The 25,591-nt window shown below is 34.9% G+C and overlaps 1 protein-coding gene across 3 annotated transcripts in view; it reads right to left on the reverse strand.

Moving 5' to 3' along the window:
- The window catches only part of LOC126822229 (protein numb), a 76,398-nt gene that overhangs the window by 38,835 nt on the left and 11,972 nt on the right, over positions 1–25,591 (reverse strand). For all 3 annotated transcript variants that reach the window (XM_050550992.2, XM_050550990.2, XM_050550989.2), the window contains exon 2: positions 3,186–3,336. In XM_050550992.2, coding sequence (XP_050406949.2) covers positions 3,186–3,314 — 129 coding nt within the window. In that variant the 5' untranslated portion in view covers positions 3,315–3,336. The remainder of the gene's footprint in view (positions 1–3,185; positions 3,337–25,591) is intronic.

The following is a 25,591-nucleotide window of genomic DNA, read 5'->3' on the forward strand; positions in this document are numbered from 1 at the left end:
CATTATTTCAACTGTCTACATGCCACACCTTAAGAAAGGTGCCGAATGTCCCCAGGACTGATCGTCCAAATTCGTGACATTTCAATTGTCAGCCGATTATGATCAGAACAGAATTAGGTAGATCTGACACCAATCTTTCATTCTTTTATAAGTTCAATATGTTTCCATCGTCTGTCGTTAGTGTCGTTTGACGATACAGGAATCTAAATACATTGTAAGAAGATTGTATAAAAAGACGATTAACTTTTGAGTCGGCTTGCAGGGATTTATCACCAATATCTGTAGATGGGCCAAGACTGAAGACTTAGATAACACGCAACCCAGAGTGAAGACATGAAATCTCCACGTTATAGAGGAAATCTGATTACCTTTTTCCTCTCTACAAGAATAATACTATCAATTCCGCGTATTTGGGTTCAATAAATGAGCAATTCAATTTTATTCAATCTTTGTCCAAAATGAAAACGTTACTATCAAACTTGAGTTCAACACATTCCTTTAGAAATCGAAGTAAAAACCACACTCAAGTTAAATAAATGAACAATTCAAATCTGTTCTTATCGAACAGCCCAAAATTAAAATGGTTCTATTGTCCGGCAATTACAATTTTAGACTCACATCCCCTTGAAATATGAGTAAAAATGATACTCAATTCAAAAAGTTGAATCATTGAACAAGTCAAGTGAGCCTATCCTTGGAAATCGAAAATGATACCCTTTGATGAAAACAGCACTATCAAATTTTGAGTTCAATACATTCTAGTGTATGGCTATGAAATATCGTTCGACAATTACAATTCTACACTTATATTCACTTGAAATAAAGAGTAAAACGACACTCAATTACAAAACTTAGAGTGAAATAAATGAACAATTTAAGTCTTTCTTTTCTCAGATCCCCTAGAAAGACGAAAACGATACTATTAATTCTACATGATATATAGTTAACTTAATGAAATGAAATGGGGTTTAACGTCCTACTGAGCTAAGGAAGACGGTTTTAAATTAATGAAATGAAATGAAATTGTGTTTAACGTCCTACTGGGCTAATGAAGACGGAATTAACTTAATGAACAATTCAACAAGTTTATTATTGGATCCCCTGAGAAGTAAGGAAACAAAACATGTAAGATCAATTCAACAAGTTAGGCCACACAAAAAAATATTCTGGATATCAGACAATCCTTTCAAAAAAATTAATGTGGGAGGGCGTTTTTTTTTTTTTTTTTTTTTTTTATTTTGTCAAAACCTAGCTTGTTTTTCATCTATCTACATTAACTCCTTGGAAAATACTTTCAAATCCGGTGGATTTTATTTTGGCAACCATTAGATCTACTTGATATCGATATCGTACTCATTGTTAAAGCATGGATTTCGCTGGCAATTTAAATCGAAGTCTGCAGCCTCAATCTACCCTTGGAGAATATCCCATATCATCTCTCTCGCAGTCATATTTCTCGGGGAAAGATAAGGCGTTTTGATCGTAAAACAGACAGATGACAACAAAAGTGTTGCCATCTTTATTTGGTTATCCACTGCCGTTTGTGGTTGTCAATAGTGTTTCTCATGGTTACGTACTTGATAGTCGAGTCTAGTCTTCATTTCCTGTTATCAAGAAACCTTCAATAGAGTTGCTTCCCTTGATCTTGGGAAATATGAACAAGCAGAAATTACTTTATTTTATTATAAATTTTGATGACAAGGCGGTATTGGGACTGGGAGGAAACTGGAGGACCCTGAAAAACCGAGAAAGCCAATGAGATTGAACAGGCAACCCCACTCCTTGTCATGCAAAGGTTATCGAAACTACGCCACTTGACTCAATGACAAGACCTTATGATTTAAAGCGCACACATTAAATCATTTGGCCACCATAATTCCGCATGAAGTAAGAAATGAAATATTTAATTCTAGTCTTCGATCTGCATGAATCACAATTAAAAAACATACACTTAATTCGAAAAGTCCATGAGTTCGATAAATGAAAAATCCATGTCAATTCCGGGATCATTGTGAAGTAAGAAAATAATACTATCAATTTCAAAAGATAAGAGTTCAATAAATGAACAATTCAATTCTATTCTTAGCCCCTATTGAAATACGACAGCACTTATCAATCCCACAAGTTCAATAATCAATGCTATTCTTGGATCCCCTTTGGCTTGAAGTATGAAAACATCTTGAGCAAAGAAATATCCATTCCTATATAATATGTACTTTAAATTTAATACCTTAAGAGTATAATATTTGATAAGTATTGAGTAAGTATTGTATTTGGATAGTCTTGTATTTAATAAAAGGTCCATTGATTATTTTCAGTTGTTACAGTTTGTTAGAGATCCAATTATGTCTCTGAGAAGAGGGGGAGGGGAGAAGGAAGGGAGGGAGGCAGGAAATGTATGTATCCACATAACTTTTTTTCTTAAGAGTTTACAATTGTTCTAGATGTTAAAACTATAACACACATTTAAGCAAGACAATTACCGGTACTATATGGCTGACATTTCAGAGTATTCTCTCAACGTTTTAAAGCAAGCACTAAATCCTCTAGAAGAATCTTGTTGTTGTCCTGCATGATTTCTGATTTGTTGTAACTGACCTTCACATTTGTTACTGTAGTTGCATGAAAATGAATTCGGAGCCACGGTGGCTAGGTGGGTAAGACGCTGGCTCTCTAGCCTGGTGGTCGGGTGTTCGATCTCTGCATTGGCCGAGAAAGTTCATCCCGATTTTCCGACATGGTTTCCCCTTGTCAGAGATGCAGGACGGAGGGCCTGACAAGGACAGCTGTCTAGTCCTTCGGATGAGACGAAAAACCGAAGTCCTGTGTAAACATTGGAATGCCCGTAAAAGATCCTTTGGCAGTTGGAATTCGATATAAGAGTAGGCGATAGTGCCACTGCCCGGGAAAATTTCCCTCATAGCACACTTTATGGCGTATGCCCGTCTTCATTAGCCCAGTATAGGAGCAGAACAGTAGGACATTAAACCCCATTTCATTTCATTTCATTTTGAAAATAAATTAGTAATTGTTCTTCAAAAGTATGAGTTATAGTTTATTTCTCTATACAGTTACTAAATGCCTCTGAAGGATTGTCCTAAAGGAAAAGTACTCACAGTTGCTACCAACCTGATCCCCAAATTAACTATCATTTTATAGCATAAAATAATTAAATATCCACTTACTCGGACTTGGAAACTACATGTTCCCTCTCGAACTTTCTTTTCATCTTCTTGCCATTGATGAGGTTTTGAACATTCTGGTACATGGTCTTTCTTTTTCCGAAAACTCAACCTTCTCTTTAGGCTTTGCATGATATTATTGACGTAGAATCTCCTGAAAAATACAAGAGGAATATCGTAAGTTGAGCGAATCTTTCGCAATCCCATTGATCAAGCAGACGTTAAGATTACGGAAGGAGTCTGGAGAGAAAATGAACAATAAATTTATTGCTGGTGAGTAATTAGGTTTGTACGGAGCAGACGACTTGTAGTTAAGGGGTCAGATGAAATGAGAAAAAAGAAACGCCAAAAAGACAGAAACAGACAATGAACGGTGGAATAACAATTTGATTGCGTCTGATTAGCTTTATATACGATCATTCAGACTTAATGTTATTCATCAGATTTGGTAATTAATAGTCTTACCCTAATAGTACTTAATCTACGATTACTATAAACTTACATTCACATCAATCACATCCAGACAAAAACAACCTGTTTCTAAATTTAAGTTGTATTAATATTGAGATATAGTTCAGGAAATTGTGACAATCAACCTGTTATTCACAATGACAAAGGAAAAAGATGATCCGACCCCTCTTCATACGACAGCAAATTTTAGACGAATGCTAAATCGGAGACGGTATTGCACATTTTACTAATTTTAGCACATTTGGATTGCGGGTTAGGGTAACGGTTTGGACATACAGATTTCGTCAAAGTCTCGAGATGTAAACAGGGCTAGCACTAACCCTAACCCTGGACCAAGCCTAACCCTTACCCACAATCAACATATGATGTCGGATGTGCAGGACCATCTTCAATCTAGCGTTTTCACAAATTTTTACACTGTGTTTTAAAGTGTCATTTTTACATAGAACCTTTTTTATGTCTCCTTTTTACCTTTTTTATGTCTCCTTCATTATGTAAATGGGGGATCACCGTAGCTAAGTGGGTAAGATCCCTTGACAGTTAGAATTCGACATAAGAGTAGGTCGTAGTGCTGCTGTCCGGGCAAAGTTTCCCTTAGGGCGTATGCCGTCTTCATTAGCCCAGTTAGGAGCAGAACAGTAGGACGTTAAACCTCATTTCATTTCATATGTAAATATTCTTAATAAAATCAACCTGTCCATAATATCATAATTAATATTACTGAGATTTAGTTCGAGAAGTTGCGACAAATAATCCATTTGTGTTCACCATCCCAATAATTACAACCAGACACGACACAATCTAATCAGTGTAAAAATGTCATTTATTAAATGACGATAAGATCATACATAAACGCATACATGAATTTTCAATAACAATAAAATATAACAGAATTGTTGTGCTAAATAATCCGTCAAAAATTTGTGATAAAAGAGACCGGACTGGGATGCAATCAGTTTGGGATACTTGGTCTTTTTTTTTCAATGTGAACAGAAAAGTTTGGGTTTTGATTAAAAAGCTTCAGGGTAAATTGTAGGATTAATTCAAGGTTTTTCAGGAAATGTCTTTAATCCAATATGAACGAAAACACCATTATAGTAATAATAGGCCACCGGTCTGAAATTCCCTTCACAATCACAGACTACCAGTCGTTTTTTTTATATGCCCTTCAGACGCTTAAAGGAACTTTGTCATCTCAACGTAAAGGTGTTGCAAAAAAATCAGTTAAAAAACAGAAAAAAAAACCCCGAGCTTGCTACCTGTATTTCAGAAGGCATATGTTTTCTAAGTTCGCTTATCTTGCTGACTTAAGTTAAATTGCAGGTAAATGTACGTAAACACAGCCATAAAGGACCAGAGGCAGACAGGTCGTAAAATCTATCTGGTCAAATCAAGCTATATTCTTTCTCCTTAAAGATATATTCCCTTCATCAAAATATTAGAAGTATAATTCCAATGACTCAACTTACATACTAAAAAATAACTATAATAAGCACATACTAAAAAATTACTATAATAAGCGCATAACAAATGGAATAAGTTAATTATTACACACTGTCAACCATTGTTTGGTCATTGGTATATCACTATTATCAGTGTCTTTGTACTCATTCATTCATCTTACAATTGAAGTGACCGTAATACAACAGATTATTTAATGTGTGACAAAAATCTCTATGATCATAAAGTCCAGATCAACCTCAATAAGTTTCCTTTTAACAATGTTCGACAAACATCTATATGATCATAAATTTTGAATGAGGTTTAACGTCTTACTCTGACTGGGCTAATGAAGATGGGCATACACCAAACAGTGTGCTATGTGGGAATTTTGCCCAGACAGAGGGGCTACAACCTACTCTTATTTCGAATTCCAACTATCATGGGTTCTTTAACGTGCACGCCAATGGGACCTTGTTTTTTTGTTCCATCTGAATGACTAGACAGCTGTCTTTACCAGACTCTCCGTCCTACACCACAGACAAGGGGGAACCACGACGAACACGTGACCTCTGGGTTAGTGAGCCTACGTCTTACTCACTGGTGCACAATATGTTTAACTTTACAAACACCTCCAAGATTACAAGGTCGGAATCAACTACAGTACAACCAATTTACAAGTGTTTCTACAAAAGCAAAATTTGAGGGTGCAATTAATGACCTAAATAACCTGAGAGGAATACATCTTTAACAATCATATCCTATACAAAAGTCCATTTACTGGGTAACCTAATCAATGCTATGTAATGGTTAAATAATGAACTAGAATTAATAAGCTAGGATAGCTTCTAAATCTATTCTGTGATGTACTAATCTCTGATCATTAGTTCCTACATCAGTCATTAGAGACATACTGTTGTTAGAAAAGCTATTCATTCTGATTCGATACAGGTAGCCATGGTGATAGATACTTTCACAGAAAGCTTACTGTTTTCAAGTAAAATGAGATTTTAAAAATGACCAAGAACAGGAAAAAAGATTTTCATTACTTCATTCTATCTCCATTAAATCTTGTATCTTTCCTTAATTAGTTTTATCTAATTTTACATGAATTAAATTTGAAAACTGTGTGATTGAAATATGAGTCTAAATCTGTACAGTAAAAATAATTTTATTTAAACATACAAGAGCTAAATCTGCCTATTGCCGGTCTTTCTTTAGGCCTGAAATGTTATCTAAATTATTAATTAGACATTAATTAACTTATCCAGACCATAATCAACTCTCGATGGCATCGTTAGCTTGCGATATTTAATGGATTATAATCCCATTTGCTGGTCGACTTCCATTCATAATTTATAGTACAGACTTTAGTAATGATGATCGAGGCTAGGCCCAAATTTCAATTGCTTAATTCTCGGCTCATAGTGGATCAATTTGACTGTAATTTTCAGCAAATTACCTTTACATTATCTAGTTTTTAACTATTATAATGAAAACTGCCAGCTCTTTATCTTATCTCCCATTGCCATAATGTATCTTTAAATTCTATATCTCTACTTAATTAATTTTATCTAATTTTGCATGAAATGAAAATTGTGTGATGGAAATATGAGTCTAAATCTGTGTAGTAGAATAATATTATTTAATTTTGCATGAATTGACAATTGTGTGATGGAAATATGAATCTAAATAATACATTTCAGGTAGATTAATTTCATTCAGAGTCAGCATGATATATCATATATGTATGTAAAGATTACTGCTATATAATTAAGAAACCCTAAGTATTAAAACAAACACCATAAATAATGGGCTGGTTTGTGCCATTCTAAGTGAAATGAAATTGGATTTAACGTCCTACTGTTCTGCTCCTACTGAGCTAATGAAGATGGGCATAAGCCATACAGTGTGCTATGAAGGAAATTTTGCCCAGGCAGTGGCACTATGGCCTACTCTTACATCGAATTCCAACTGCCAAGGGATCTTTTACATCCCCTGTTTTTCGTACCATCCGAACAATTAGACAGCTGTCCTTGTCAGGCGCCATTTTAAGATCTAGGAATCACTTGGAAACTACAATATTGTGAAATTTGAATTTCTAATAGGAATATCAGTTCAAAAATGGTTCACTTCTGTTCAGTATTTACAAAGATATGTGGAATTGAAATTTTCTTAGTTTTACATGTATGCTGTTGACTATGCAATAAATCTGCTGTCATTTTGTTCTCCACAGAAATTAAATTCGATAGAATCTAACCCGGGACATTTTGGAATATAGATTTATATTTCAAGGTACAAGCCAGAGACAAAAAAAAAGTGCACAGTTTTAACAGTGGCTCGGTGAATGAGCACTGGTTCCATAATTAGAAACCAATGTAAACTTCAAATGGACATAACTTACGTTAGAATTGATCAATTTAAATAATTTTTGTACCAGTAACAGAATCTTTTTTGATAATACAATGTGGTACTATTGATAATGTATTGTTTTAAATAGAGAGAGACAAGAAATGAGGTGTAACGTCCACTCGACACAAATGAGGGTCATTTTGGGACTAACATATGGTTCAATTTTATTTCCATAATTCGCTTGCCCATAGGGATCTTTAGCAGTGGGACTGGGAGGAAACCGGAGGACCCGGAGAAATCCCACGAGGTTGGAGAGGCAACCCTACTCCTTTTCACGGTATTGTTTTAAATACGTTTTCTATGATACCATTTACGAATATACATAAGTATGAAGTAAGAATGTCGAAAAACACCAGGATTTTATGGAGGGTGATTTTTTTGTGTACCTGTATCGGAAATTAAATGCCAAATCAATATATTCTAATAGAAACTGAATATTTATTGTTGATCTCAGCTAGGATAACTGTAATTATATCATTTAAAGGGAGATATATTGCGATAGTATTGTGACTACTAAATTTTTATCGTTTTGTTTTGACGTGGTGAAATAGGTGAGCTTATTTATATTCATAACCTACATGTATATGTTGTAGGTAAAATGTTATTATACAATGAATAGATACTAGTTTGTTTGTGGCAATCAGAGCAGAACAACGTTTATTTATTATCCAAGATAATTTTTTTTGCGTACTTTAAACTGTGGGAAAATATAAATAATGTCTATATCGTATAAACATCAGATACATGTATATTTTATGCACAAGTAAGACAGCAGAATTTGACATTAAACAAAACTGCAAGCCAATCCCAGAAATTATTCTTAAATGTATTATTGTGTGCAAGTTCATTTCGGGGTTAAGATATACATTATTTTTAAAATCTGCTTACAGACAAGTCATTTAAAAAATCAGAGAAAACTGGAGTTTTTTGGAGAAAATCCATGAGATTGGGCAACGGTCTGATTCTGTCACATTTAAACTGGGGATCAAACACATGACTTGCATACATAGCAGGCTTTAAGATGTATAGTGAACACATTAGACTCCTCGGCCAACCAACTTCCCAGAGGAAGCAAAATTTCCCAAAGGACAAAATTCTATTGGTCTGGTGCCTGTTTCACGAAATTTAAACTAAGATAAAATCCAAATTTTAGTACTTTCATTGGATAATATTAGATTGATTTTAGTTCTTAGCCAATCAAAATTGGAGTATTTACTAAAATTTGGATTTTATCTGTAGTTAAGATTTCAAGAAACAGGGCCCTGGCCTAAATGAACTAATTTACAGTCATAAATTCATGTAAACAAAAAACTCCTCAACGCATTACATAAACTTCAATTTGTTATCCACAAAATCCTATGATGATAATAATACTCATAGCAGCACTTATAATGTATACTTTTCAAACATAATTTCAATTTAAGCTTTTATCAATATCTAATACGCTACTCATCCCCTCTTTAAAAAAACCCCATTTGTCTAGAAACCAGTTAACTCACCAAACAAACAAACAGATTTTTGGAAGTATCAATTAACCAGCAAAATGTTTCAAAGATCCAGTAAAATATTTATCTTGTAAAATGCAATGCTTTCCCAGGATAATTTCAATACTCGAGATTCCACATAATACACAGTTAATAATTTGTTCATTTCCTCGATATTTACTCAATAAAATGTAGGTCAGTGATTCAGTATTTTACAGAATAAAAGTGTGATCAAGTACATATTCATTAATAATTGAACAAGTTATTATATATATATATATATATATACAGTTTCAGGGTACAATGTACATGTTCAACTGAAACTGGAAGTGACAAAATATAAAATGATGTAAAAATCCTATTCGGTGAGCGAGAGCAAGATGAAGTTCAATGATCGTTCGACACAAACTAGATCATTTCGGGACTAACACATGGTTCAATTTTATTTCAATAATTCGCTTGCGCGTTGGGGTCTTTAGCAGTGGGAGGAAACCGGAGGACCCGGAGAAAACCCATGAGGTTGGACAGGCAACCCTACTCCTTGTCACGTACAACCGGGGAATCGAAACCCTGTCAGTTGACTCATTGACAGACCGTATGATACATCGCAGCGCGCGCGTGCTAACCATTCGACCATCCAACCCCCCTGGTTTTGTTAATGAGTTATATATGATGTAGTAAACATGTTCATCACACAGATTATAAACTATGTTAAATATAGATTATAATATGTTACAGTATATATATACAGGTAATGTCGTGTATTGTCTGCGTCAACAGGTATTGTTGTACAGGTAGCTATAGGACAGGTAATCAATCGAACAGCATCAGGTATAACAATAGTTCTACTCTAGTCGACATAGGATCAATAGCTTTATATGCTTCATATACTCTTATTTCAAGTCATCTCATTGTCTTTACAAAATATATACAATCTAATCCATATTATCTCACACTATAAAATGAGCAAAATCCTCTAGCTGGTCGGTCACCTCTGGCTTGCGGTTGTGGTTTCGATCCCTGTTGTGACCGTTTGTGGCTTGGAGATAGGGGCGCCTTCTCAACCTCATGAGTTTACTTCGGGTACTCCGATTTCCACCCACAGGAAAGAACCCACGTGAGCGCTAAGATAATAAAAATGAAAATAAGACAACTTGTCTGTGATATTACCTTCGGTGGAAGCAGACATTAAACACTAAGAACAACAACATTTGCTGGGTTGCCTCAACTAATTTTTTGGGTTTTCACACACTACTAACAAAGACCCTAATCTACGTTAATACATACTCAGAATGATTATTTACATTTAATTAAGAAAATAAAATCAAAATACCAATGCTAGATAATGTTCCAGTTTGGATTCAATTAGATTTAAAACATGTCTATCACACTGCAAAGCAAGCAGCATAGATCGATGGATTTCAATTCCACATATCTTTGTAAATACTGAAAATAACTGAATCATTATTGGACCAATATTCCTATTATTAGGAATTCATCTTACACATTATTGTAGTTTGCTTAAACGTACATTATACAAGAGCTAAATCTTCCTATTGCAGGTCTTTCTTTAGGCCTGAAATGTTATCTAATTTATTAATTAGACATTAATTAACTTCTCCAGACCATAATCAACTCTCGATCTCATTGCTAGCATGCAATGTTTATTGGATTAGGTTCCGTTTTGCTGTTCAACTTCCATTTCATGATTTAATCATGAAATGGATAATCGAGGCTATGTTTTTTATCGTACCGACATTAGTACATGTAATGATGGTTGAGGCTAGACCGAAAATTCAATCGCTAAAATCTTGGTTCAGAGTGGATTAATTTTCAGCAAATTCCCTTTACATTATCTAGTTTTTAACTATTATTATAGTGAGAACTGCCAGCTCTTTTTTCTAATCTCCCATAATGTATCTTTAAATGGTGAATCAGGAATTTAAGATTTAAGGACAAGACCTCATAATAGAAGAAACACAAACAAACAAATTTCATAATATCTATTTAAAAACTAGAGATCTAAATACTGTATAATTTGTCAACTGTTTAAATATCACAGTCATTAATAATGTAACATTCATTGATAACAAGTAATAAATGTTAATCATATAATTATCATGGGTTACTAATATACCATATTAGATTAAATAGATAATATACAACTGATATTATCTACATATAAACCGGCACTAGGGATAAAAACATAATAGACCACTGGTATTAAAACAATCAATGAATCACCTGTATGTTAAAAGGTCGCCCAATGCTATATTATTAATTTAGTTTGGTTATATCCTGGGTCTAATTAAAAATAATTTTATCTTTATTTTGTTTTGTCTTCATGTTTCTGATTTTCTACACTAAGATGTACATAAGTTGAAAACGACTGTCATTCGGCATTCTATGATAAGCAGGGAGTCAGGTTATGAAGTCTTTGCTTAATTAGAAGAGTTGTATATCAATTGGCATGGTGAGGTCCAGTAAAATATAAAATAGAGTTCTGAAATGAATCAAATGGTCTACATTTCAAAACACACAGAGTACACAGATGCAGATTTTTTCATGTAAATTTTAATCTCGATCTAGCTGCACATAAAACTCTTATAACTAGCTGACTAAGTTTTGCATATCACTGAGACATAGTGTCTCCATGCAAATCATTTTGGGGGGTTTTATGTTTTATTTCCCTTGTCTATATTACCGGTAGTCCATTTCTATGTTGTATCCAACAATTTGTGATGTTTATATATTATGCATGTAGTGAGCAGCCACAAAACAGCAATTTGTCTTAGTTAATATCGGCTATCAATTATGGTCGTATCTTTTGGGAATTCAGTGATTTACACTCTTACTGGAAAGCTATGCCAACAATTGTAGATTCCTGATACCGTCATATAAAAGACTCTCTACAGATAATAGTTTTTTAGTTTCATATATTCAGCTGTAAAAACTTGTATATTTATGTGATTTATAATACACTTTCATATCCAATAGAAAATATATAAATGTTTATTTCTTTCGCATAATAGTTATTTACTATATTTCATTGGGAAAAGACCCATAGTTCCATTTTAAAGCAATCTAGAAGATTACCCAGGAATAAATAATGTTTGATGAATCCCAATCATTGTGTTGCATTTTCCCCTCGTATCGCTATATGGCAAATCTTTGACAAATCAAAGACAGGAAATCTTAATACCCAAACTACAATATTTTTAAGGGAGGGAGAGAAAGAGAGAGAGAGAGAGTAAGGGAGGAAATCAAAACCGCACCAGTTCACTCAATAACAGACCTTATGATACAACGCGCACATACTAACCATTCAGGAACTACAATATTTTTTTTTAAGAGAGAGAGAGAGAGATGAGTTTAACGTTCACTCATTTCGGGACTAATATATGGTTCAATTTTATTTCAATAATTCGCATGCACGTAGGGGTCTTAAGCAGTGGGAGGAAACCGGAGGACCCGGAAAAAACCCACAAGGTTGGACTGGCTACCCTACTCCTTGTCATGTACAACTGGGGAATAGAAAACATACCAGTTCACTCAATAACAAACTTTATGATACAACGCCACGTGCTAACCATTTGGCCATCCAACCCCCACAATATTTTTAAACCTTTCACTTTCAGATAAGGTCAGATAGCTACCAATTATCAGTATGCATTTGTACAATAGAAATTAAACGTGACATTCTATACTAGTTGTTTTGTGTTTCAGTGAATGGTAATTGACAAATGAATGACGATTGTGTTTAAATATAGTATAATTGTTAGGTTGGGTTGTATGTATATTTAATAAACCTATTGTTACATGTATACATTCCATTCATTCTACAGTGAAAGACTCGCAGGAAATTGTAGGCTTGTCTGACGTCTATCATGAAAGACTTGAAGCTAATTGCAGGCTTGTGTGAAAGTCTTGAAATTAATTCTTGTCTGGGTAGCAATAACAAAACATCATATTTATAATTTATAGGAGATTTCCAATACAATGCATAACTGCACTGTATAGGGAGAGGGGAGAATGTCATATCTGCATGTTATTGATAAGATTGTGGTTATAGATATGGACGCACTATTGTATTTGTTAATAAAATATATTTATAATTTATAGGTGATTTCCAATAGAATGTGACATGAACAAAAAGGTGCATATAGGTTTCATGAATAGAAGGGGGAATATGTCTGATAAATAATTTGATTTCCAATAGAATCTGAAATGAACAAAAAGGTGCATATAGGTTTTTATGAATAGAAGGGGGAATATGTCTGATAAATAATCTGATTTCCAATAGAATATGACATGAACAAAAGGTACATATAGGTTTCATGAATGGGGGGGGGGGGAGATGTCTGATCAATAATCTGCCTGTCAACCATAAGATTGTGATTTTGGTCCTATGATTAGGTATAGATGTTTGCACTATTTTTATACTTTAAAGGGTGCATGGCTCTATTTTTCGAAACCTTAAAATAGATGAAAATGAGTTTAAAAACTCATAGTAATGTAATATGAATGTTATGTAAAGTGATTTAAATTCAATTTTTAAATCTTTTATTGTAAATTCAAATCAATATTTTGGGTGAAATACGAGTATATTACGCCCGATTAGTCCGTTCTACACAGTTTTTATTGTTATGATTTTATCTTTTACTTCTTCCTTGTCTTGTAGGATATGCTTTTCTTTGTTCTTTACAAATGGCAGTTTCAATCCCATGCTTATACATGATTGGTGTTAAAGGCTCAATACCACTCTTGTTGTAACTGAATAATATGTCCCAATCTTTATTCTGGTCAACAAATTGCACTATTTTACAATATTCCAATTAATTGATGATACAAATTTCATCTTAACACATCTAATTTATAAAATTGGAAAAATTCAACTCAGTGATTTGAAAAGCCTAACGTAAACCTTTTCAAATGTGACTTGGATTTAAAAATATATCGAACCCTCTGGACAAGTAAAATAGGATTTAATAGATAATTTACACAATAGGTAGGACACTTAAACATCTTGTACTTAGAATAAGGCTATTATTTATTTTCTGGAGCTGTCAAGCCAGCAAGAGTGTTATTGTCCCTTTAAGGGTAGACTGTATATTCTTAAAGGTTTTCTACAAGGTCTCCACGACTGAAGTTTCCTTTGTACAAATGAAAGAAAACTGAATTATGATTTGAGTTTTACATGTATCTGGCAAAACATCATATAGTGATGCACTAGTAATGGACATTTTGAATTTGGTGCCAGAACATGCCCGTGACAGGCTTGCCAACAACGTACAAAAACATGTCACAACTTGACTTACTACATGTAGCTACATGGGTTCAAAGCTAACCAGAGTCTATCGAGACTAGAATTCATTAACAAAATCTATGTAATAAATATGGCAAGTTGCACTTCATAATACTAAAAAGGTCACGCACACTACAAAATAACGAACAAATGGTCTTACACTATCTCGTAATTTCATATAATAATTCATTCATTGCCAATTTTCTATACAATATTACATGGCAATCATTCAGTATGATTATTCAGCAGGCGTTGTGAATTCTACACATATCAGTGCAATGATAATTAAAAACATGTATTCATGTATATGAAAATCCCACGATTATTTGCTGTGGATATAAATAGAGAGAAAAAAATAGCCGACTCACTGAATGCTGAATAATAATTCTGCCTACATACAATCAAAAACATTTTATTTCACTGACAGAAATGAAAAGACTACATATATTTCCTGTCAATATGAATAGAGGCAAAAAAGTTTTATTTACTGAAAGATAATTCTTCGAACATTAAAACGAACAAAAAAATTGCAACATCGGAGGATAAAAAATCCTGATTTACTTTCTGAAAGTTAATTCTTCGAACATCCTAGAAAAAATAGCTTATCAATTCAACTTAATTCTTTGTACAATAAATGAAAACCATTATAAAATGCAAGAAAAGCAAAAATGACTTACTTATAGTAAGTTAATACCTTCGTACTTAATCAAAAACATTACAAATTCCGCAAAAAAATGAAAAGACCATGATTAATAATAGTCATGAAAAAATGGCTTACTCAATTCAACTTAATTCTTTGTACATTAAATGAAAATGCGAGAAAAAACAAATTACTTACTTATAGAAAGTTAATTCCTTCAGACATTAAATCAAAACCATTATAATATCCGCAAAAAAGTGAAAAGACCATGATTACTTGCTGTGAATGTGCAGAGATAAAATAGTTTACTTACTAAACGGTATTTCTGCCTAAATGGCAGTCCAGAGAAAAATTCATCAGGCCTGAAACAGGCTTAATCCTGAGTCAAATCAAAATGGTCTATTAAGCTCTATACCAATACAAAATTTACCAAAAACACTCAACATTCATATGTCCTGTATTTCCACACAATAATTCCAGAAAAAAAAATGGAGCATACTTAGAAACAGACGTTTTAGAGGCTATCAAGAATGTTTATAAACAAAGTGTTTATTTATGGCATAAATCTTGAAAGCCGATACACAGAAAGTCCACGATCTGTACACAAGTTGAACAACCTGTTTATAAATCAAAACTGAATCCTGATTAAGAAAACGACCCGAGGAGGATCAATAGTCAAGTCAGTCGTACACAACAACGTACAGACGTGTAGAACCTCTCTTTCATAACATTCTTACATTTCTTGTAACTAGGTCACTTCTGGATCAATGAACGAAGGAACACAAAAACATTCAAATATTTCTATTTAGCTGGAAATTATATACACCGGGGGGTGGATACAAGGGGTGGGGGGTTGGGAGGTGCACACTGCTCAGCCCCACATTGAGTGTTTCGTGGTTTAATATTCATTTATGTCGAGTCATCAGTTTTTTGTAATTTATTTGCTATGTCACTACAGTATATAAAGTGTATTGATAATTAATTTTTTTTTAGCTATGAATAATGAACACAGAAGTGGATATAAAGAATGGGGGTGGGGGTGCACAACCCACTTGTACTGTTTCATGTTTAATATTCGTTGTGATTTATTTTTATCTGCTATTTCACAGTATAAACATTTCATTTTCTTTAGATATATACAGACACATGTACAAAAGATGCGGAGAGGCAGATACAAAGTGGGGAGAGGCAGATACAAAACATGCGGAGGGTGGGGAGAGGCAGATATAAAGAGTGGGGAGAGGCAGATACAAAGAGTGGGGAGAGGCAGATACAAAGAATGAGGAGAGACAGATACAAAAGATGCAGAGGGTGGGGAGAGGCAAATATAAAGAATGGGGAGAGGCAGATACAAAAGATGCAGAGGGTAGGGAGAGGCAGATATAAAGAATGGGGAGAGGCAGATACAAAAGATGCGGAGGGTGGGGAGAGGCAGATATAAAGGGTGGGAAGAGGCAGATACAAAGGGTGGGGAGGAGCAGATACAAAGAGTGGAGGTCCACATTCCACTTGCATTGTTCCCATTTCACTATGTAAATAAACATTCAAATATTTCTCAAAGATCTGAGGGGAAAGATTTGGGAGAGACCATCATCATGATAGAAAGTTGCAGTGTAGTGTAAAAATTGGAAAAAAAATAAATAGAACGAAATTCTAACCTAAGCCTATTTTTTTTTTCATTATATATGTACACCCATTGTGTACATTAAACTTATTCACAGTTGATCTCATATTTCAACATACTTCAATGTTAAAGCTACCCGGTACATGACATAAACTAAAGTGTCTTTTACATTTCTGGTGTTTGTCTAAAATACCAGTAGTTAAGTTGATGCAAAAAATATTCTGACCAACATCTTCAAATTTTGTAAGCGGACAAAATGGATTTGTCCATATCCTTGAGCTGAAATATGCCAATCAACTCAAATGTGAAAATATAATGTCATACTTTTTCAGGTCAGTGACACCTTGTGAGGAGTAGCGTGCACTCTTAACATGAATATAGAGAGAGGGAGAAAGAAATGGGGTAACCTGATCTATAAGTTTAATAGCATATAGGGAGGGGTCTTTAGCAGTGGGGGGGGGGGGAAACTGGAGGACCTGAATAAAACCCGGCAGGTTGGACCAGCAACCCTACTCCTCGTCACGTACAAGCAGGGAACCAAAACCATACCACTTTACTCCATGACAGACCTTGTGGATCTAACGTATACGGAAACCATTCAGTCACCCAACACCCCTTATCATGGATAAAGGAATCATTTCGTTCACAATTAGTTAATCAAGATCGTTTCCAAGGTATGTGCCTTCTCATACACCAAACCAATTGGTATCAAGTTTGAACTACTTAGTATCAAGTTTTCTAGAAAAGGTAAGCATATCCTGTAAACTACATGACACCAACCAAACACCTTTCTCGGCATCATTTATGCAACTTTTAAATAAAAACCTTGACCTGTAAATAATATTAGCCTAAAGATCTGACATAATAAAATATCCAACCTTATCACTGAATGACTATTGACTTATCTGTAATATGATAAGATGATAAACAAGAGATTAAAATTCTTCTTGGGAGGTTAAAAGGTTGAATGGTTAGAGCATGCGCGTTGTATCATAAGGTCTGTCATTGAGTCAACTGGCGTGTTTTCGATTCCCCAGTTGTATGTGACAAGGAGTAAGGGTTCAACCCCCATGGGTTTTCTCCGGGTCCTCCGGTTTCCTCTCACTGCTACAAAAGACCCCTACCCTACGCACTTCACAAATTATATCTACATTTGACAAAATAAACTTCTGACGTAAATAGGACTCAAAATCTGCAATAAAAATAGTAAAATTCAAACTGGTATTCATCATATGTTTAAACAGAATTTCTGTTTCTACCAGAAAAATTTCAACTTTTGACATTTATTTGAAAGTCAAATACACCTAAATTGACCCAGTATGGTATTTAAAAAGAACCATTTCTTATCAAAACCAAGACCAGCTTTGTTTGTTATTTTCTCAAAAGGATCTGTATTTAATACATGTTTGAAACAATAATTTGCTTAACGACTTAAATGTCTATAAAAGGTAGGGTACATTATTTTAAATAAAAAGGAAATGTCTATTTATACATTGTATGTGTACATGTACAAAAACAATACAAAACAATGTCCAACAAAATATATTTAAACTTCAAAGAAATTTTAAAACAATTTCATCTTATCTTATAGACATCAGTTTCTATTGTAATTAAAGGAAGCAAATTCTTGTTCTTCCTAGATTTATTTTAAATGAAACATGTAAAGTTATTAAAAGCAGTAGTCGTGAGGTCAGGGCACTTGAATTTTTTAATTGTTTCAATCAATGGCATTTAGTTATTGAACTGGAGTATACAGGTCACAATTCTATGGAATACAATTACTGCTTACTGCTTATTACTGAGCGATGTTTCGACTAGGCTTCTCTAGTCATTATCAAGCTTGATAATGACTAGAGAAGCCTAGTCGAAACTTCGTTCAGTAGTAAGCAGTAATTGTATTCCATAGAATTGTGACCTGTACATAGAAATTTTTGACTAGAATATCTTGTCATTGGCCAAAAATATCCATCTTATTTATAATGAATTAAATCTTTTCTAAATTTATTTTTCAAACTAGAGCACACAAAGTTCCAAACATTTGCCTTCCTAAATACAGATTAGTCATGAAATAAAAATAAATGACACAAACATGACTTCTTTTAATAGATTTTTTTATAGCATGGGTATTCCCTCACTAAATCAATGTTTTGAGAAGGATTTGAAGAAAAATTTTGACAAGATTAATTAGTTTGAATATGTTCTTAGTCCAAATATATACACAAATCCCCCAGTTTGTACGTGGGAAGCTATCTTTAATATGAATACACTCTCACTCTATGTAATTATGCTGTGGTAACAGTCGTAATGCCAGTGGCAAATGGATCTTAAAGTTGTCAAACTATCATCAATAAAATTGCTGCTCACTTTATTTTCAAGTCAGTGATAATAATAGTTCCAGAATTCAGGGGGAGATAATTTTGAATGATTATACGTGTCAGAGCTACCTGCAGGGCATAGCATGCTTATTTAGTCACAAAAATTGTCAGGATAGCTATTTAATATCATCCCATGACATTTGAGGTCATTCAGGTGAATTTTAATTTAATACATATTCTAAAGTCAGATTATAATAAAAGGCCTTTACTGTTCATTTCAGACTAACATAATTTACGGCATTATAATTTCAATAATTCCAATGCATGCATGGCTTTAGAAGTGGGAGGTAACCAGGCAGGGAGAGAGAGATAGAGATTGGGTTTAACTCCACTCGACACAAACTAGGTCATTTCGGGACTTACATATTGTTCAATTTTATTTCCATAATTCGCTTGCGCATAGGGGACTTTAACAGTGGTAGGACTTTAACAGAGGACACGGAGAAAACCCACGAGGTTTGACAGGCAACCCTACTCCTTGTCATGTACAACGGAAATGAAATGAAATGGGGTTTAATGTCCTACTGTTCTGCTCCTATACTGGGCTAATGAAGACGGGCATACGCCATACAGTGTGCTATGAGGGAAATTTTGCCCGGGCAGCGGCACTATCGCCTACTCTTATATCGAATTCCAACTGCCAAGGGATATTTTACGTGCATTCCAATGTATACACGGGACCTCGGTTTTCCGTCTTATCCGAAGGACGAGACAGCTGTCCTTGTCAGGCCCTCCGTTCTGCACCACTGACAAGGGGAAACCACGTTGGAAAATCCAGATGAACTTTCTCAGCTAACGCAGGCTCGAACACCCGACCTCCAGGCTAGCGAGCCAGCGTCTTAACCACCTAGCCATCGTGGCTCCCCACGTACAACGGAGAATCGAAACCATGCCAGTTGACTCAATGAGAGACTTTATGATACAGCGCGGACATGCTAACCATTCAGCTATCCAACCCCCCTAGGGAGGTAACGGGAATACCTGGAGAAACCCTAAAAGGTTAACCTGGTAAACCCAAGACCAAACCCATGACTTGCATAGGCAGCAGATAGATGTGATTTAAGCAGCCTATTCAATGTAGATCAAGATTATCCCCTGAGCTAAATGTTGGATTCTTTCTCGTTATTATTCCTGTCTTGTCTTTAATGTTTCATGTTATTGGCAAATACTGACAGTACCACAACTAAACATTGCTTGTCGACTATGGAGGATATATTGAAATGGGGTTAACAACTTTTTCTTCTGGACCAACCAAGCTAATGAAGACAAGCATACGTCATGTAGAAGAAAATCATGAAATAAACGGCGGTTCAACGTTCTACTGTTCTCTTCCATTCAGACTAATTAGCGAAGACGGAAATCAAGTCTTATTGACTACCTGTATACATGTATATAATTCAGGTTACCTGTAATTATTTACTTATCGGATCTATTTACATGCATCTTCTATATAATTAACATCAAGCTTAGTCCTATTATATATTTATTATAAATCACCTTACCTGAGGCCAAACCAATCTAAATAGTAAATACTCTCTTGAGTCTCTATGGGGAGCCACGGTGGCTAAGTGAGTAAGACACTAGCTTGCTAGACTGAAGGTCGTGGGTTCGCTCCTGGTGTTGGCCGAGAAAGAAAGTTCAATGCGATTTTCTGGCATGGTTTTCCCTTGGCAGTGGTGCAGAAAAGAAGCTCTGGCCTCGACAGCTGTCTAGTCATTCGGATGGAATGGAAACCGTGGTCTTGTATACACATTGGTGTACACGTAAATGATCCCTTAGCAGTTGGAATTTGATAAGAGTAGGCTGTAGCACTGCTGCCCTGACAAAATTTCCCTCATAGTATAGCATAGTTTTTCTGTATGGCGTATGCCCTACTTCATTAGCCCAGTTGGAACAGATCAGTAGGATGTTAAACCCCATTTCATTTTTTTTTCTCTTGAGTCTTGCCTTGCGGGAATTGTTTTGTTTAAAACATCAAAATTTGGAAGCATGAGTTTTTGACAATAGCAACCAATTGTTTGTGTTTAATTAGCATTTTTTATTTATTCTTTAATCTTTCAGGTATTCCTGAAGAACTAAAATTCAGATATATGTATATATATATATATATATATATACACACAGACCTTTTCACAATATTCAGCCCCCTCTACCTACAGACAATATAAATAAGTTGTTGGGTAAAATCTCTACAAGGGCCTCGTTTAAATCTGATTGAATCCAAGATGTCTACCGTTGATATTTGGGGTTTTATTTTCAATATTTAATATTGAGTGAAAAATTAGTTATTGCCTGAAAGATGGAAATAATGATCTGAGGCTTTAAAGAGAGAGAGAAATGGGGTTTAACTTCCACTCGACACAAACTAGGTCATTTTGGGACCAACATATGGTTTAATTTTATTTACATATTCTCTTGCGCGTAGGGGTCTTTAGCAGTGGGAGGAAACCGGAGGACCTGGAAAAAACCCATGAGGTTGGACAGGCGACCCTACTCCTTGTCACGTACAACCGGGGATTCGAAACCACGCCAGCTGATGCTTTAAAATTTCTGTACCAAACATAATATTATCTTGCAGAACCATTTGTTTTCCTAACACAGTTTACCATATATCAACGTCTTGAGTTTCAAGCAATAAAAGTTTATTAGCCTCATCTTATACATGTAGATACAGGCAAAACGACACAAGTTATCCAGTTCATATAAGCCCTGTGACATGAACACTTAAGTCATAATAAGATAATGTCATAATACAATGACAAATCTCCAGGTACCTGGCTTAACGAGAACAGCCAGAACACATAGGTGTGCTAAGTACCTCTAATCTCTTTATTACCATTGAAAGAGAAAGTCAAGTGAAATGTCACAGAGTAAAGAATATTATTATGTCACACACAAAGAGAAGAAACACCTGATTTAGTCACATACCTGTAAATTATCGGCTGACACACAGGTAGACTATAATGATGACAGATATAATGATGAGTCATCAATATGACAGGTAGATTAAAGAATTTCTATCATCATTTTTATTTATTGATTAATTTACCTCCTTTCTCGTCAATAGATTAATGTTTATACAATATTACCCTAAATTCTCTAAAAGTCTGTTATGTTTCTTGCTATTTTGCAACAGTATAAAATAAATTATCTTTTTAAATTCATATATTACTATAACCCCGTCCCCCCCCCCCCCAAATCCTATATGTCTTCAATTTCTGTCTTTTTTACTCGACATGTACATTGTACATGTAACTGACTTAATCGACATGTACAAGATAAATCCAAATTTTTCTATTTTACAAACTGTCTAGTTTAAATTTTATCACTATACCAATGAACCCCCTTCCTTGTCCCTGTCCCCACCTTTCTACTTCAGGACCAGGTCTTCAATTTTTGCACCAAGCAAGTCTTGTAACTGACATAACTATACATGACAGATCATAATCCTTGGTTGGTTTCGTTTTTTGACTTATTTAACTCCCAAATGCCCCCATTACAACTTCTTTAAAGCTACTGATCGCCATTTGCAAGTTTGAGATAATATTTAATTTTCCATGCAGAGGATGAAAAATATTGAACAGAAACGAATCATCTTATGACTGATCTGGCACGATATATCATTGAATCTATATGTATCGCGATAAACCATCTCCTGATGAATCAATGTATTGCGATTCTTTTTTAAGTTTTTTTTTTTTTGCTGCTTCAGTAAGTAACCTGTCACTCTTAATTATCTACATCACACAATATCAATAGGTACACAAACACTCTTAAATTGTTCTGGTCCTTATTTTGATCCACAACAATATCGTGATATAAAACAACTTTTATTTCTTCGACATCAGCAGGACTGAAAACATTAATCATTCATTTATCCTGTTGTTTTCTTGGTAAATATAGACCTGGTTATAAAGCGTGATACAAATCATATATCGTAGCACCTGAATCATAATACGTTTTGTATCGTGACAGCAGTGGCAATACCCAGCACCACCACCGGTATATATCCCTGTTACATATTCAACTTTCATAATATTATTGTTCGCACAGGTTTCAAAATCCAGGCCTGGAAATAACGGTTTTAGATGTACCTGACAAAATGTCAGGCACTAATGAAATAGTATCTGACATTTTCAACTTAGTGTCGGACATGTATTAATAATATCAATAAAAAAGACAAATCGGTGATGGACAAAATGACAGGCACCATTGGTTTTTACCCTGACAAAGCCTGAATCTGTGTCTGACATTGTATGTGACAGGTGCCTTATTTCCAGGCTTGCAAATGACGAACCACAGCCATGATATACGTCTATAGAAACTTGCAATTGTTTTTATTTAACAAAGATCCTTTTAAAATATATGAAACATTTGATTCACTACATCTACATTTAGCCAGTTTATCAAAAAAGAAATCATAACTCGTTTACATAGTTGATCATCAATTTTCTTAATAGTCAAACCACAGATATTCATCAGCCCAATACCCCCCCACCCCATATAAATCCCCCCAGACATACAATTGTAAGAAGGTTATTAAGTCACTCGGGGGGTTGGATGGCTGAATGGTTAGCGTGTGCACGCTGTATCACAAAGTCTGTCATCGAGTCAACTGGTATGGTTTCGAATCCCTGGTTGTACGCGACAAGGCGTAGGGTCGCCTGTCTAACCTCGTGGGTTTTATCCGGGACCTCCGGTTTCCTCTCAATGCTAAAGACCCCTACCCGAAAGCGAATTATTGAAATAAAATTAAACCATATGTTAGTCCCGAAATGACCTAGTTTGTGTGGAGTGGACTTAAACTCTCTCTCTCTCTCTCTCTCTCTCCAAACTTCTTGTAATGTAAATTGGGTTAGATTCAATTTTATTAATCATCAAAACACAGAGATTCACAAGCCCAATGTCCCGGTCCCCAATAAATACCCCGGACATACTAAGTGTGAAAAGGTTATTAAGTTACTCCCTTATAAACAACATATGAAGTAAATTCGGTTAAATTCAATTTTATTGTATACATAATTCATTAAGAAATGGTTGACCTAAATTTGTAACTATTAAATACAGGTGTGCCTAGACCAATATCTAGTAGATATTATTAATAATGTCTGACTACCTGAATATCTATGCTATACAATATCATATACAATCTAGGCTGGGAATAATATAGACTCAACATTCCTAGATCTAGACACAATTTATTCAATCTATTTAGAAAGAATGTGTATTTATAATCAGTTGACAAGTATATATCACAACAAGATCAGGTCATTCAAGGGGAATTGGGATGTTTGAGTGGTCTAGAGTGTCGCGCTTTGAGCTCTAACAAGATAACTTGCGACATCACCAACGATGGAAGCTCTAGCAAGACAACTTATGATATCACCATTGCTGGAAGCTCTAGCAAGACAACTTTCCATATCACCATCAGTGGAAACTCTAGCAAGACAACTTGCCATATCACCATCGGTGGAAGTTCTAGCAAGACAACTTGCCATATCACCATCAGTGGAAACTCTAGCAAGACAACTTGCCATATCACCATTGCTGGAAGCTCTAGCAAGACAACTTATGATATCACCATTGGTGGAAGCTCTTGCAAGACAACTTGCCATATCACCATCGGTGGAAGTGGACGTTGAACACTAATAGAAGAAGGAGGTCATATGTACAAGAGGAGATCAAACATTAAACAAGAAATGATAAATTACGATCTTTTATTAAATTGTTTAAGCGACATTCTCTGCTTGATAAAGACAAGAACACTTGTCAAAAAGTCACCAGAAATAAACTTTTAAGTAATTTGTATTCCATATAATTGTGTCATATGTTTAAGAGAGAGAGAGAGAAATAGGGTTTAACGTCCACTCGACACAAACTAGGTCATTTCGGGACTAACATATGGTTTAATTTTATTTACATAATTCGCTTGCGCGTAGGGGTCTTTAGCAGTGGGAGGAAACCGGAGGACCCGGAGAAAACCCATGAGGCTGGACAGGCGACCCTACTCCTTGCCACGTACAACCGGGGATTCGAAACCACGCCAGTCGACTCAATGACAGACTTCATGATACAGCGCGCGCACGCTAACCATTCAGCCATCCAACCCCCCCATATGTTTAAGTTATCATTGATTACGCTACTAGTGTAACTAAACTATATCAGTAAATATTCAGTGTTTTGGTGTTCATCAATATTTGGACAGCAGAGAAGACTGTACGAGCCTTCCATGACAAGTCAAATTGTTTCCAATTCTAGTAATTCTATTTTAGTAGATCGTTGTAACAAGTAGGTCTACTATAAGTAGTGCACCTGTAACCATATGCCTACAGACCAACGGTTTTTACTATTATTACTCTTAGTTCTTTATTCGTATCAAATACATAATCTATAATAAAAACATTTCTGTTAAATTTTCCAGCCCTTATAAGTTGTGAGCCCTGTCAAACCACAAAGATTTGCACCGCCCTAGGGCCAGCACTCTGACTATTTCAAAAGTTATTTACCCAAAAATATTATGCCAACAAATTCAATAGCTTGATTAATAAGAACTGATAACCACTTAAAGGTGACATTGTAAATGTGAACTAAGAGTCCCCATTAATTTTTTCTACGTCTAATTGTCGAATTGTCGATTACCCGTATGTACTCCACATGT

Source organism: Patella vulgata, chromosome 5, assembly GCF_932274485.2.
Source record: "Patella vulgata chromosome 5, xgPatVulg1.2, whole genome shotgun sequence".
NCBI lineage: Eukaryota > Metazoa > Mollusca > Gastropoda > Patellidae > Patella > Patella vulgata.